The 12,795-nt window shown below is 49.2% G+C and overlaps 1 protein-coding gene across 3 annotated transcripts; it reads left to right on the top strand.

Moving 5' to 3' along the window:
- Nucleotides 1-4,238: 4,238 nt before the first annotated feature.
- LOC123077373 (nuclear transcription factor Y subunit C-4) lies at nucleotides 4,239-8,895 on the top strand. Of its 3 annotated transcripts, XM_044499645.1 has the most exons (4): nucleotides 4,239-5,496; nucleotides 5,796-5,912; nucleotides 6,302-6,415; nucleotides 7,845-8,895. In XM_044499645.1, the coding sequence occupies exon 4, from the start codon at nucleotides 7,893-7,895 to the stop codon at nucleotides 8,592-8,594; it is 702 nt and encodes a 233-aa protein (XP_044355580.1). In that variant the 5' UTR covers nucleotides 4,239-5,496; nucleotides 5,796-5,912; nucleotides 6,302-6,415; nucleotides 7,845-7,892; the 3' UTR covers nucleotides 8,595-8,895. The 3 variants fall into 3 exon arrangements, with proteins under 3 accessions (XP_044355580.1, XP_044355581.1, XP_044355582.1); XM_044499646.1 differs by having other exon boundaries at nucleotides 6,302-8,895; XM_044499647.1 differs by lacking the exon at nucleotides 6,302-6,415.
- Nucleotides 8,896-12,795: the final 3,900 nt, after the last annotated feature.

Here is a 12,795-nt window from a genome sequence, read left to right on the forward strand (position 1 = left end):
CCATCCGTTAGCTTAGCATAATGATCGTTAAGTTTTATTGCTATTGCTTTCTTCATGTCATATACATATTCCTTTGACTATGAGATTATGCAAGTCCCGGATACCGGAGGAATACCTTGTGTGCTATCAAACGTCACACGTAACCGGGTGATTATAAAGATGCTCTACAGGTATCTTCAAAGGTGTTTGTTGGGTTGGCATAGATCAAGATTAGGATTTGTCACTCCGAGTATCGGAGAGGTATCTCTGGGCCCTCTCGGTAATGCACATCATGAGAAGCCTTGCAAGCAATGTGACTAATGAGTTAGTTGCGGGATGATGTATTACATAACGAGTAAAGAGACTTGCCCGTAACGAGATTGAACTAGGTATGGAGATACCGACGATCGAATCTCGGGCAAGTAACATACCGATGACAAAGGGAATAACGTATGTTGTCATTACAGTACGACGGATAAAGATCTTCGTAGAATATGTGGGAACCAATATGAGCATCCAGGTTCCGCTATTGGGTATTGACCGGGAGGTGTCTCGGTCATGTCTACATAGTTCTCGAACCCGTAGGGTCCGCACGCTTAACGTTTGATGACGATTTTGTATTATATGAGTTATGTATTTTGGTGACCGAATGTTGTTCGGAGTCCCGAATGAGATCACAGACATGACGAGGAGTCTCGAAATGGTCGAGAGGTAAAGATTCATATATTGGACGATGATATTCGGACACCGGAAGTGTTCCGGGGGTACCGGGTACATATCGGGTCACCTGAAGGGGGTCCGGGCATCCCCCGGCAACTACATGGGCCTAATGGGCCAAGAAGGGGACAGACCAGCCCCTAGGGGGCTGGTGCGCCCCATTTAGGCCGAAATATGGGGGGAAGGAAAGAGGGGAAGAGAGAAAGGAAGGGGAGCAATCCGGCATCCCCCTTCCTTCTCTCCTCCCTCCTCCTTCCTTCCCCCTCTAGATGAATATGGAATGGGGAGGCTGAATTGGGAGGCGCCCAAGTAGGATTCCTCCTACTTGGGGTGCCCCTTTGGCTGCCTCTCCTCCCCTCCAACCTATATATATGAGGGGGGCACCGCTAGAACATACATCAACAGTTGTTAGCCGTGTGCGGCGCCCCCTCCACATTTTACGCCTCCGGTCATATTCACGTAGTGCTTAGGCGAAGACTTACGCGGATCACTTCACCATGACCGTCACCACGCCGTCGTGCTGACGGAACTCTTCCTCGATACTTTACTAGATCAAGAGTTCGAGGAACGTCATCGAGCTGAACGTGTGCAGGACTCGGAGGTGTCGTACGTTCGGTGCTTGATCGGTCGGAATGAGAAGAAGTTCGACTACATCAACCGCGTTGTCAAACGCTCCCGCTTTCGGTCTACTAGGGTACGTGGACACACTCTCCCCCTCTCCTTTCTATGCATCTCCTAGTTAGTTCTTGTGTGAGCGTAGGAATTTTTTTTAAATTGCATGCTACGTTTCCCAACAGATGACAGATGGGAAGTCTTAATGCACATGCCCCTAAAGACCAACGCCCTGGAGCCACAGTCGTCGCTGTTGAACCCTTGCATCGATCTGAAGCACCTGACACCAAATCTCGCCACATGATGAGAAACCCTAACCTCACCACCCCAAAGAGACGACGTGAATCTACGTCTGAACTCTGTCGCCTACATCCAGATGGACGAATTCGAGGAAGATAGGAACCCGGAAGACAAATTCAAAGAAGAAGCGCCGCCATTCGCCCGAGCGCTGCACCTACGAGGACAAAAAATCTAACCTAAACTACTAGTTGATTGAAGCGGAGGCACCGAGATTCCCCTCCTTGCCACCGGCCGCCGGAGCGGCAGGTAGAGGGGAGGCGAATCCAGGAACTCGTGTGGGAAGTTTGGAGGGGAGAGTTTGCCCTAGCCGCTTAGGGTTAGGGGAGGAAGGCAAGAGGAAGTAACATATTCCCAAAAGATGTGTTAGAGTCCATAGATCATGACAGACCAAGCCCTCGCATCCCGCCACCTTCATGGCCTTTTCCTCTTGAGCCTTGTTTTTTAGCGAGCTTCTTTGTTTTTGAGCCTTTCCTTCGACTTCATTTTTTTGTCCTCCCTTGTGTCATGTTGACCTAGTAAGTTCACTTCCATTTGACTTTGCTTGTCCTCGATGGTCCTCTAAGTGTATTCTTCATAGGACTAAGTATGACCCTTGGTAAGAATTATTCCTACAAGATGAGTCCCCTCAAGACGTAGTCATGAAAGAAATATTGAACAACAAGCCAAATTTATTGAACACTCACAGTGCTAGCAATGTAATAACACAAGTCCCCTCGAGACGCCTGCTCCCGCCTTTGAACCACCCCTTCCGCCATTGCCCATGCTAATCCACGCTCCTAGGATCGCAGCAGCAACCACTTCTCGCACAACATCGGCCTTGCCATACTACTCTAATCCCGTGACGTCCCGACTCCCACCATGTGCAAGCTGTTCAATGAAAGGTCTCACATGGATAACGCAGAAGCCTACGACTGGATGATCTCTAGCTACGCTGGAAGTGGATGTGCGGTCAAGGCAGTCCAACTTGTGCACAAGATGAATGAATCGACGTCAGGCATGCCCCGTTGGCGTAGGTTGTCAACGCTGTGTTGGGTGTCTTGCAGTGGTTCATGTGGATGGGAACATGCGACACCGTTTGACTAGGTTGGATGAAGATGAAGACACCGGGTCAGATGGTCATGGGAGAAACCACAATCCATGTGCCACAAAGACTTGATAATTTTCGCTGTTGGATGATGTGGTGAGACGGTGAATCTAGAATAGAAGCTGGGTGGGGAAGCAAAAGATGCAAGAGAACCTTTTTCCATGCAGGAAGGGACCACCTAAGCGACGAGTGAGAATGATAACTAGGAGTAATAGGCAGAGCTGGATAGACCCTAGGTGAGTAAGTAGGTTGTGTCTCAATCTATTCACTAGGTGGATCCACTTTGAGTGTTCAATCTATGGTTCAAGTTTGGCAGCTTGGTCAAGATCGAAGTAGGAAAGGGGGACAAGATTCTATTTTGGAGAGATAGATGGATTCACGGTTTTGCAGTACAAGACATTGCCCCTACACTGGCCAGTGCGGTTGACACCAAAACAAGGAATGCAAGAACGGTAGAGCAGGCCATGATTGGAGAAAGATGGATTCATGATGTGCCACCGCAATCCTCCATGGGCGCCCTGCTGCAAACTGTGCATCTCAGGCACGCAATTGCCACGGTGCAAAGAGACGAGCTGGCTAATGACAAGTTCATTTGGCCTCATGAAAAATCAGGAGAATACACTGCAAAATCCACCTATAAGCAACTATGCCAAGGTGGGATCCGTGCCTCGATGGCTGAGGCGATTTGGAGGAGTTGGGCACCCCTGAAATGTAAGATCTTTGCCTGGTTGGCCGGACAGCATCGGTTGTGGACCTCTGATAGACGTGCGTGACACGGCTTACAGGACGAGACGTCGGAGTGCTTTCTATGCTCGCAGGAGGAGGATAATGTTGAGCACATCTTGGTGCAATGCGTTTATGCGAGGGAAGTGTGGCATACTTGCTTCGACACACTACGACTGAACAGTCATGCACCGGAAGCACAAGACACCTGGGAGGCTTGGTGGGGCACTACAAGAACAGGTTACCAGGGGACGGATAGGAGAGGGTTCAATTCTCTTGTCATTGGAGTGGCTTGGTCCTTATGAAAGCAGAGGAACGCGAGAGTGTTCAACCGACCAGAGCAACGCAAAGGACCAAGGGAACTAGTTAGCTAGATCTTAGAGGACATCTTTGATTGGAGACAAGCGGGTGTAGGAGTAGGAGGACTAGATAGATTTGTGAGACATTGACCAACGTGTAATGGATGGTGTGGGAGTCCCGGAGGTTGATGTTCGCATCGACCAACGGATTCTTGTAAATATTTTACTCTCTTCTATAAAAATATGGCACGCCATTGGCGTACTCTAAAAAAAATCTATGGTTCAAGGGACTCATTGCTTTGGGGATTCCTACTAATTTTTTAGTTGATGCAAATTGTGATCCGGATCTCGCGAATATATCGATTCCGGCCAATGGTGCCACTATAACTTCAATTCGATTGATTCTTAATAAATTACTATTTTCAATTTGTGAGGGCCATTCTCTCTATATAAGAACTCGTTGATTGAGAATATAGTTCACCGACTCGAAAAAAACATCATTTTATACAAAGTTGCTCCCCGGTTATGGGTATGGCGGCTGTTCTTCTCTTTTTCTGGAGTTGCCTCAATGGCGGTGGATGACGATTCGACAAAGTGCAGTATTCTTCATGGATGAAATTGTAGTTTACTTCTTGTCGTGGTCCTCTGTGCACAATTACATGTGAAATCGCAAAGCTTTTGCTGCTCTCCGTGCCCTGCAGTGTACAAGATGCAAAAAAATCAGTGTACAAGATTGAGAGAATCTGCCAGGGAGCGCCTCCCCCGCGCGCCCTCGGCACACACCATGCTCTCCGCAGCTGCCTCGCCGCCGCCTACTTCCCCCTTGGTGGCACCCCTTCCGCCGTCTTCCTGCTAACCCACGCGACAAGCGCCGCAGCAGCCAGCCGCTTCTCTCGCACAGCATCCTCCTCGCCGCTCTGCTCCAGCCCCGTGACCTCCCGGCCGCGCGTAGGCTGTTCGATGGAATGCCTCACAGGGGCACCGTAGCTGGAAGTAGCTGTCCGTCACCGCTCTTGGCCCTTTGCATTAAAACATGACTCCTGTCATCTATAGTGCTGTTATCGGCATGTTGTCCATGCCTGTCAGATTGCTTGATGCCGTTATGTTTTTCGAGGGATTAACCAACAAATTGGGACTCAGAAACATGTAATGCGATGATATTGTATATACTCAGAAGTGGTTTAATGGAGCAAGCTCTGGGCCTCTTTGGGATGGCTCTGTGAAATGCTGTTCTTCCAACTGAGTTCACTTTTGCAAGTGTGCTGAGATGGAGATTGTGTTTTGGTCTGATGGAGCAGGGCACGCAAATCCACGGGCTGGTATATAAACGTGGGTTTGAGGATGATATAATTGTCGCCATTGCTCTCATTGACATGTATTGTAAGTTAGGTTCCTTGAAGCATGTCAGGAAACTCTTCAATGGTGTCTGTGCCAAGGATTTGCTGCTATGGAATACAATGGTTGTTGGTATATCGCAGAATGGGAAAGGCAGGGAAGCCATTCCAATTACCGAGGCTGAGGCCTCCTACTAAGTAGGAGCATTTTGCAAAGACAAAATTCGAAAGCTGAACCTGTTCCTTTTGCTGGCTTTATGAGTGCCTTTTATTGCAAGTGTATAAACTTGAATCTTTCTGTAACAGAAACATACTTGCAGGGATTATTAACGCAAGAAGAACAAGTGTGAATGGGATGAGCAAACTTCTTCGTGGAAGCGGACTTGTGGCTATGATCGTGTTAATGACGATAGAGACAATCCGATCATTGAAGCCAGAATCACAGATGGTAAGCAACTTGTCTTCTCTATCTACTGCTGGTGAATTTATATATTTATTTCGTGGCAAGACTAGTAATCTTCCCGAGCTTTCCCAGTGCTGAGTACACATAGTGGTTATCATGTGATGACATAAATGCTTAACAGCCCGCGTGCTTCTTCTTATGTACACTGTTTATTTTTAAATATCAGATGCTGTTTTCATTTATGACCACTTGAATCTAACAATGTAATTTGTTATGAAATGTATTCGTTTTCAAACCTGTTTGCTCAATCTGTTACTGTTCTATTGGATATTTGTCTGTGATAGAGCCCGGTGTTGATCCTTTTGCTCAATAGAGGGAGGAGAAGAAGAACAGGTTGATTATCAAGAAAAGAACATACTTTAGAATTTAAAGAACGCTGCAAAAGTTAGTGCTCTGCCAAGGTAATCATTTCTATTATCATCATCTGTATACATCATGCACTACTTTGTTTATTATCCATCACATTAGCAACTCAAGTTTCTCATCTAACGCTTTCTGAAAAAAAACTGGAACCGTGCAGTCATATACAGCTTGGTGCCACACCTGTGCCCATCACTGGGATTAAAGCAGATCTGCCTAGAAAATCTAAAAACAAAGATGTTGCGAATCTTCGGTAATAAATGTGATTGTTTTATCGCGGAGTAGGGCGAATCAATGCTTGGGAAATGTATCAAACTATACTTCCGGAAACCTCTAGAAAGTTATAAAAAGGGAAATCATGCATATCTTGACAGCCCATATCTTTAATTGATTTCCATATTAATATGTATAAATCACGCATGTTCTACAGCTGTGCCGTCTTGCCGCTCTTGCCATCAAGGTATATAAATACAGTTTTCTTTGCCGAGCTTTGTGCTAATCGAAAGATAATTTCTGAGGTGCACAAGAACTCTGTATTCGACAGGTATGTATAAGCCTGTTTGATTTCTCTCACTTACATGTCAATCTAGTTATGCAGTATTTTTTGGATTGCATAAGTCTAGTCATTTGGTTTGGTACAAACTATTTCAGATCTTTGTGATCCAGCGCCGCCCGCAATGGCTATTCTCTAGAATTCTAGATCTAAATATCAATATGGTGTTAGCAGCCGTTGAATTTCTAATTAGGGCATTATAGATCTAACAAAAATTCATCGCTGATGCCAGTAGGTATAGAAATCGATGGTTGGCATGATCTGATAGTTACGATTCTTCTCAGGTTAGCATATGTTTTGGTTGTAGGATGACCGCGACCCTAAGATCTGTATTACTATCAATCTCAAATCTTATTCTTGGTATTCAACTATCGATCGAAACGGTCCCATGGGATCTACTAGATGAATTGGGAGGTTGGGATTTTGGAAACCTCGATCGTATAATGATGCCATCTCTGTAGGGGATACGAGTGCGGATGGTGATACTGATACCAGAATATGCATCTTAATATGTATGAATAAAATATCTTTATATATCATGAATATATAATTGGAATGGTTTTCCATGATTCAGATATTCTATTTATTTCTGTCTGTATATTCATGTTCACTGCTGGTATTCGTATCTCTTCTTTGAATAAACATATTCATCTATGTTCTTAACATGGCTATGATGCGAATATGGTTTTTCTATTATCCAGCTGCGTTTGATCAGTTCCCACCCTTGTCGCCATCTACTTTTCCCTTTTTCTTTGTTTGAAACCATCTGGTGGGAATATTCAACTGAGTTATCCACTCTCTAGCTATATATGCTTTATGGAGCACCTGTGGGGCATGCCTGGAGTTAGAAACCACATTATCACTATCGATTACTTGTGCAATCTAAGGTGTTTATGTGTTATAGGAACACATCTTATATGTTATCCAGAGGTCATTCTCTTTTTGGGCACTGCACTTAAGATGTAACAGAAAACAAGATGCTAAGTTTGTGGTGGCTTACATTGCTGTAGAGTGGCTCAGTTGCCTTTGTAGCCAGATTTATTCCATTGATCTTTGTCAACCGTTTACTTTGTTTGATTTTGCTGGTGTATATTTGGCTGTGCATGCATATTTTTAACTATGTCTGCTCTGGTGCTGTTACTCAGAACTGATCTTAGTTTCTGAACTAGCAAATAATTATATTTCATTTTGCGAGGATCCTAACAAAGAAATGCACTCTGTTTGAAACTGATCTTTTAAGAGAGGCACAAATGTTCACAGTCATCTAAAGGCTCTGCACAAATTTTTATTTTGTAACCTAGAAGCTAGCACTATCTGTCTTAAAGATTTTCTTACTTTATGATTGAGCTGCAATTTTTTTTCACATTGTTTTACTTTATAATTGATCTAATTAATAGTAATTTTCATTCTTTTTTTAAAGTGCCGGAAAGACCATTGATTTTCGGGCAAGCAAGATCAAGCAGTGCACATGGTACCGACTTCGCAACCTCAGCCTGCAATGGGTGATGTCACTCCTGCCGGTTCACAGCCAACACAACTATTCCCTGGCAATCCAGCTCAGCTCAGTGCTCAGGAGCAGCTGATGTACGAGCAGTCGCGGGAGTATCAGCAGCAGCTCCAGCAACAGCAGCAGAGGCAGCTCCAGCAGTTCTGGGCCGAGCAGCGGTCAGAGATCGAGCAGGCCACCGACATCAAGAACCACCCCCTGCCACCCACCAGGATAAGGAAGATCATGAAGGCCGACGAGGACGTCCGCATGATCTCGGCAGAAGCTCCGGCGCTCTTCGCCAAAGCATGCGAGATGTTCACACTGGAGATGACGATGAGGTCATGGATGGTCACCAAGGAGGACAAGCGACGTCTCCTGCAGAGGAGTGACATCGCTGCTGCTGTGGCTAGGACTGACATTTATGATTTCTTGCTGGATTTATTTACCAGCGAAGAGACGGAGCAGGGGGTCTTGCTTCCTAGGACCGGGCAGCAGCCCATGGGGACTCAAGCTGGTGCATACCCGTACTACTATGCGCCGGAGCAGCAGGTGGCAGGTGCGTCGATGGTGTATGGTGGCCCGTCGACCTATGTGTGGCAAGAGCCTCAGGTACAAGAGCAGGGCCATCCGTCCAGCACCTACGTGTGGCAAGAACCTCAGCAGCAACAGGAGGGGCCCTGAAGCTATCACCAGATTCAGAGTCCTTGCTTTAGCCTGGACATTTTCAAAACTTTGGGTTTTGCGTTAGCTTTCATATGATTGTTATTTGTCGGTTGAAACAGGTCGAAGTTTGGTTGCTGTTGTCGTGGTGTCGTTAGAGAAGCACTATGAATTTGTGATTTGAGACTAATTGGTTGAATTTTACCATTCCAAACCCAAAAGTTGGCCTCTGGTGATGCCTTGTTTTTATTTCTATCTGGTATGTTTGCGTGTGGCAGTACCATGAATTTGTGATTTGAGGCTAATTGGTCAAATTTTACCGTTCCAAACCCAAAAGTTGGCCTCTGGTGATGCCTTGTTTTTATTTCTACCTATTTATGAAATGTTTGCTTGTGGTTCAGCTGTATTGTCTTGCATGGAATTTGAGATCATGCTGAGCTCCAGCTGAATTTGTCTGGAACCGAATGTGCATTGGTGTTTTGCAAAATTAACAGTCGACGATCGTTCATTCTGCTGAAGCATGACAAGTAGAAGTAACTGAATGCACAAGGATCTGTAGAGCAGCATCAAGGCTCTGTTCCTCACTGATCCGTCTTGTCACTGGGTGATGCAGATACTCAAAAGGGGGTGGCATTTTTAGCCTCCAAAGTGTCGCCGTCCACGCCTGCTATCACAAGCTAGTCGGCTCCGTTTTGTGAGTAGCTAGTCATCGATGTGGGGTGTTCGAAGCCCAATTTACACCGGCACAGTGTAATCAATAACATGGCTGGACCTATGGCAACGCGGCTCGAGCAGTCCGTCGATCACATGCGCGCCGTGCCGTGCCGGTCGTGTCTCTGTCATGCGCCACAGACGGCAACCTGAGACGGGGCATGGTCCAGCCCAGGGCTTTGCCAAGATCGGCATTGCAGATTGCAGCACGGGAGGCGGATCAGATTACTCTCCACCCAACGGCAGTGCGTTTTGTCACTAGATAGACATATGCACCTGAAATTTAGATGCCAAAGTGTTTTCTTTCGTGTAGATTGCTCCACCCAACATTCATGTTTTCTTGTGGCTCGTTGTTCACAACAAAAGCTGAATTAAAGATAATCTAGCTAAGCATCAGGTAGTTTCAGATGTTTGTTCTTTTGATTGAATCAAAGCCTGAAACAATCAAGCACATTTTCTTTGATTGCATTGTTGCTCGACAAATACGGAAGATTGTGGCTGATATAGTACATATTACTGAAAAAGGGTTTCCCCCGCTTTGTATTCCAAAGCACCAACACCGATCACAGAGCGTACGCTAGGGCGAGTAGCACAACAAGCCAAAGAAAAAGAAGAAACAATGCCAACACCGGCAACTCGACAAAGCGCGGATGACCCACTACCGCTGCGCCCTCCGAAATCTACCCACCACGAACCTAGGCTCCGATCCTCCGCATACCAAGCAGCACCTCCAGGAAGGAATGCGACGCCGACGACGCTGCTGCCCGGACGTGTCATAGGGTTTCCCCCGGCACGTGGAGGGTAGAGGGGAATGAAGACCACCGACACCCTCCAAGGAGGAATGGTGGCATCCGCAGGCGTCACCGCGTCGGAGCCGGAAGACCCGGCAAGGATTTCTCCCAACTCCAAACCCCACCGCCCAACCGGATCGGAGCTAACTAGCCAGCTCGCCGCCCACCAGCATGCGCCACCGCGGTCGCAACGCCACCCACGCCGCCTCACTGAGATCACCACCACGAGGCCAAGAGAACGAGGAGAGGAGGCGTTGGTCGACGGGAGCAGCAGCGTCGTAGCCGCGCGGGAGGGAACCACATCCTCCGCCGTCATGCAGGAGGCTCGTGCCTCCGGCACCGCCGCGGTCGCCGTCCAGACGCAGCAGCATGGCATACCGGGCCACCCCTGGCTCGGCCAGGCCCGAATCGGGCCTGCTAAGCCCCGTCGGCCACGCTGCAGTAGGGCGGCGCCAGCACCGCCAGCACCCCAACGCCCATCGCCGCTCCCCCGCCTTCTGGAAGCCACGCCGCCGACCCACCCCGCTGTCGGCCCGCCCAGACCCAGATGGGGCCTGAAGGTCCCAGATCTGGGCCGAGCGGGCGCCCGTGCCGCCGCGCCACCCCGCCGCCAACGGCGACGCCGCCATCCAGCCGATCTCCCGCGCCGCGCCAGGAAGCCCCGCCGCCACGCCGGACCGCCGCCGCCTAGGGAGCACCCCCCGGCGCCCTCCACCCCGCGCCGGAGGGCAACCGAGATGGGAATGGCCGGGGGCCGCCGCCACCAGCGTTGCCCGAGCCAGGCCCGGCGGCGAACGCCGGCGATGGCGGGCGGAAGGGGGGAGTGAGGGAGAGCTGGCGGAGGAGGAACCGGGGCGCGGCCGGTCGCCCGTGGGGGCGACGCGGTCGCGAGAGCCCGAGTCGTTTCAATAGTACATATTACAGTGCCATGCATATGTTCTTTTGAATCTTTGATGTCCTATTGAAAACATAAGAAAAAGTCTGATGCTATCAATTTAGTCACATCTGCCACCTTATGGGGCTTATGGCGTTTACGCAATGACTTTGTTTTCTAGGTCCGAAAATGATGAAGTATGAAGTGTGTGCTGGGTTTAGTAGGTTCGCTCGTGCGTCAATGGAAGGTTCTCTGCTGACGTGTTCAAGCCACACTTCTTCTCGAGTGCCTAAGGGCGTCTCCAACGGGCGACCCGTAAACCTCCCGCAACCGTGTGGACCGGGCTGTCCGGACTGCGGAAGCCATCCAACACCGACCTGTATCGGTCCGTGGAGCGGTCCGGACGTGATTTCTTCCGCAAACCGGAGACAAACGTAGGGGAGGCTTGTGGGAGTCCGGACACGCGAAATGTCGGTCTCCACCCCATTGCCCACCCAAAAGGAGGGCCGAGCCCACGCTTTTGTAGTATCTCACACTGTTCTCGTGCCAAAATCCCCAACTCTTTTCTTCCACTCCCCGCCGCTCTCCGCCCAATTCTGGCTCTTTTCTCCCATCCTCTTCTTCCCTCCGCCGCCGACGCATGGATCTGTCGGAGAACTTGTCGGTGCCAGAAGATCCGAACAGCACGCTCGCCCGAAAGATCAGCTTGGAGACGCGGCAGAATCGCCGTGTCAAAGCGAAGGCCGCAAAGGAGGAGAAGATGAGGAAGCATCTGGGCGCCTGTGGGACTGGTGGTGGCGATGGTCGTGGCGGACGGGGCGGTTGGTGAGGCTGTGGCGGACAGTGCCAGACGACGCACTGCTCGTATGCGGGCCACGACATCAAGGAAGAGGCATGAGTAAGGCGGTCGGACATCAAGGAGAAATGGAAGGCGGAGAGGTTCAAGCAGTTGATGGATGCGACGGAGAAAAATATCAAGCTTGAAGAGAGGAGGACCATGATCGAGGAGAGGAAGGCGGCGCTCGAGGAGAAGAAGGCCGTGCTCGAGAAAAAGAGGGTGAAGATCGCCGCCAATGCGGAGGACGCCAAGATGTTGACATTGAATATCGACTCTTTGGATGCCGGCGCTAGAATTATCGTGCAATCCGTTCGCTATCAGATGCTGGAGCAGCAGAAAAATCAGTTGGCGGCAGCGGAAGATGAGGACGCGGCGGAGGCGGAGGTGGACACGGACGTGGAGGCTGCCTACGCGGCGGCGACGACACCTCCTTGATCGGGGAGCATCTTGCTGGGATGGCCAGTCTGGCAGGGCAGAAATGCACTGGCTGTCGGACTGATGTCTTTTGGATTCGGGCATGTAGAAACTAAACATATTTGCCTCATTTTGGTTGTGATTGGGGATGCAATCCGGCACGGGTGTGATCTGGCGCGTTGTGTGGATCAACATAGTTTGAATTTGAATTTGCTGGCGGATAATATGCGGCTAGCGTTGGATGACTACTTCCCGCATCGAGAGGTTTTTTGCGGGTTCCATGGACATGGATGCTGAAGGTTTTTGCGGGTTGCTATTGGAGATGCCTTGACACTACTAGATCATCGACGAGGAGAAGGAAGGTTTCTTCCCCAGGGCTGCAGTTTAGGATTCATCTCCTGATTAGGTTCCAAGACCAGTTTACACCGGCACTGTGCATCACTTGGGGCGTGTTTGGTTGCCTGCATAGGCCTCGACCAGGCCCGCGCGGGAAGTATCTAGCCTGTTTGGTAGCCCGCAATCGCATGCTTCTTAAAGCACCTCTGGGCCTAGCTCACTGGAAACGCACGAATCGGCAGTTTCTCCAGGGCCAGG

The sequence above is a fragment of the Triticum aestivum genome, chromosome 3D (assembly GCF_018294505.1).
Source record: "Triticum aestivum cultivar Chinese Spring chromosome 3D, IWGSC CS RefSeq v2.1, whole genome shotgun sequence".
Classification (NCBI taxonomy): Eukaryota; Viridiplantae; Streptophyta; class Magnoliopsida; order Poales; family Poaceae; genus Triticum; species Triticum aestivum.

Bases quoted from the DNA above. Each gene is read 5' to 3' on its own strand.
- LOC123077373 (XM_044499646.1), top strand. From the start codon at position 7,893: ATGGTACCGACTTCGCAACCTCAGCCTGCAATGGGTGATGTCACTCCT.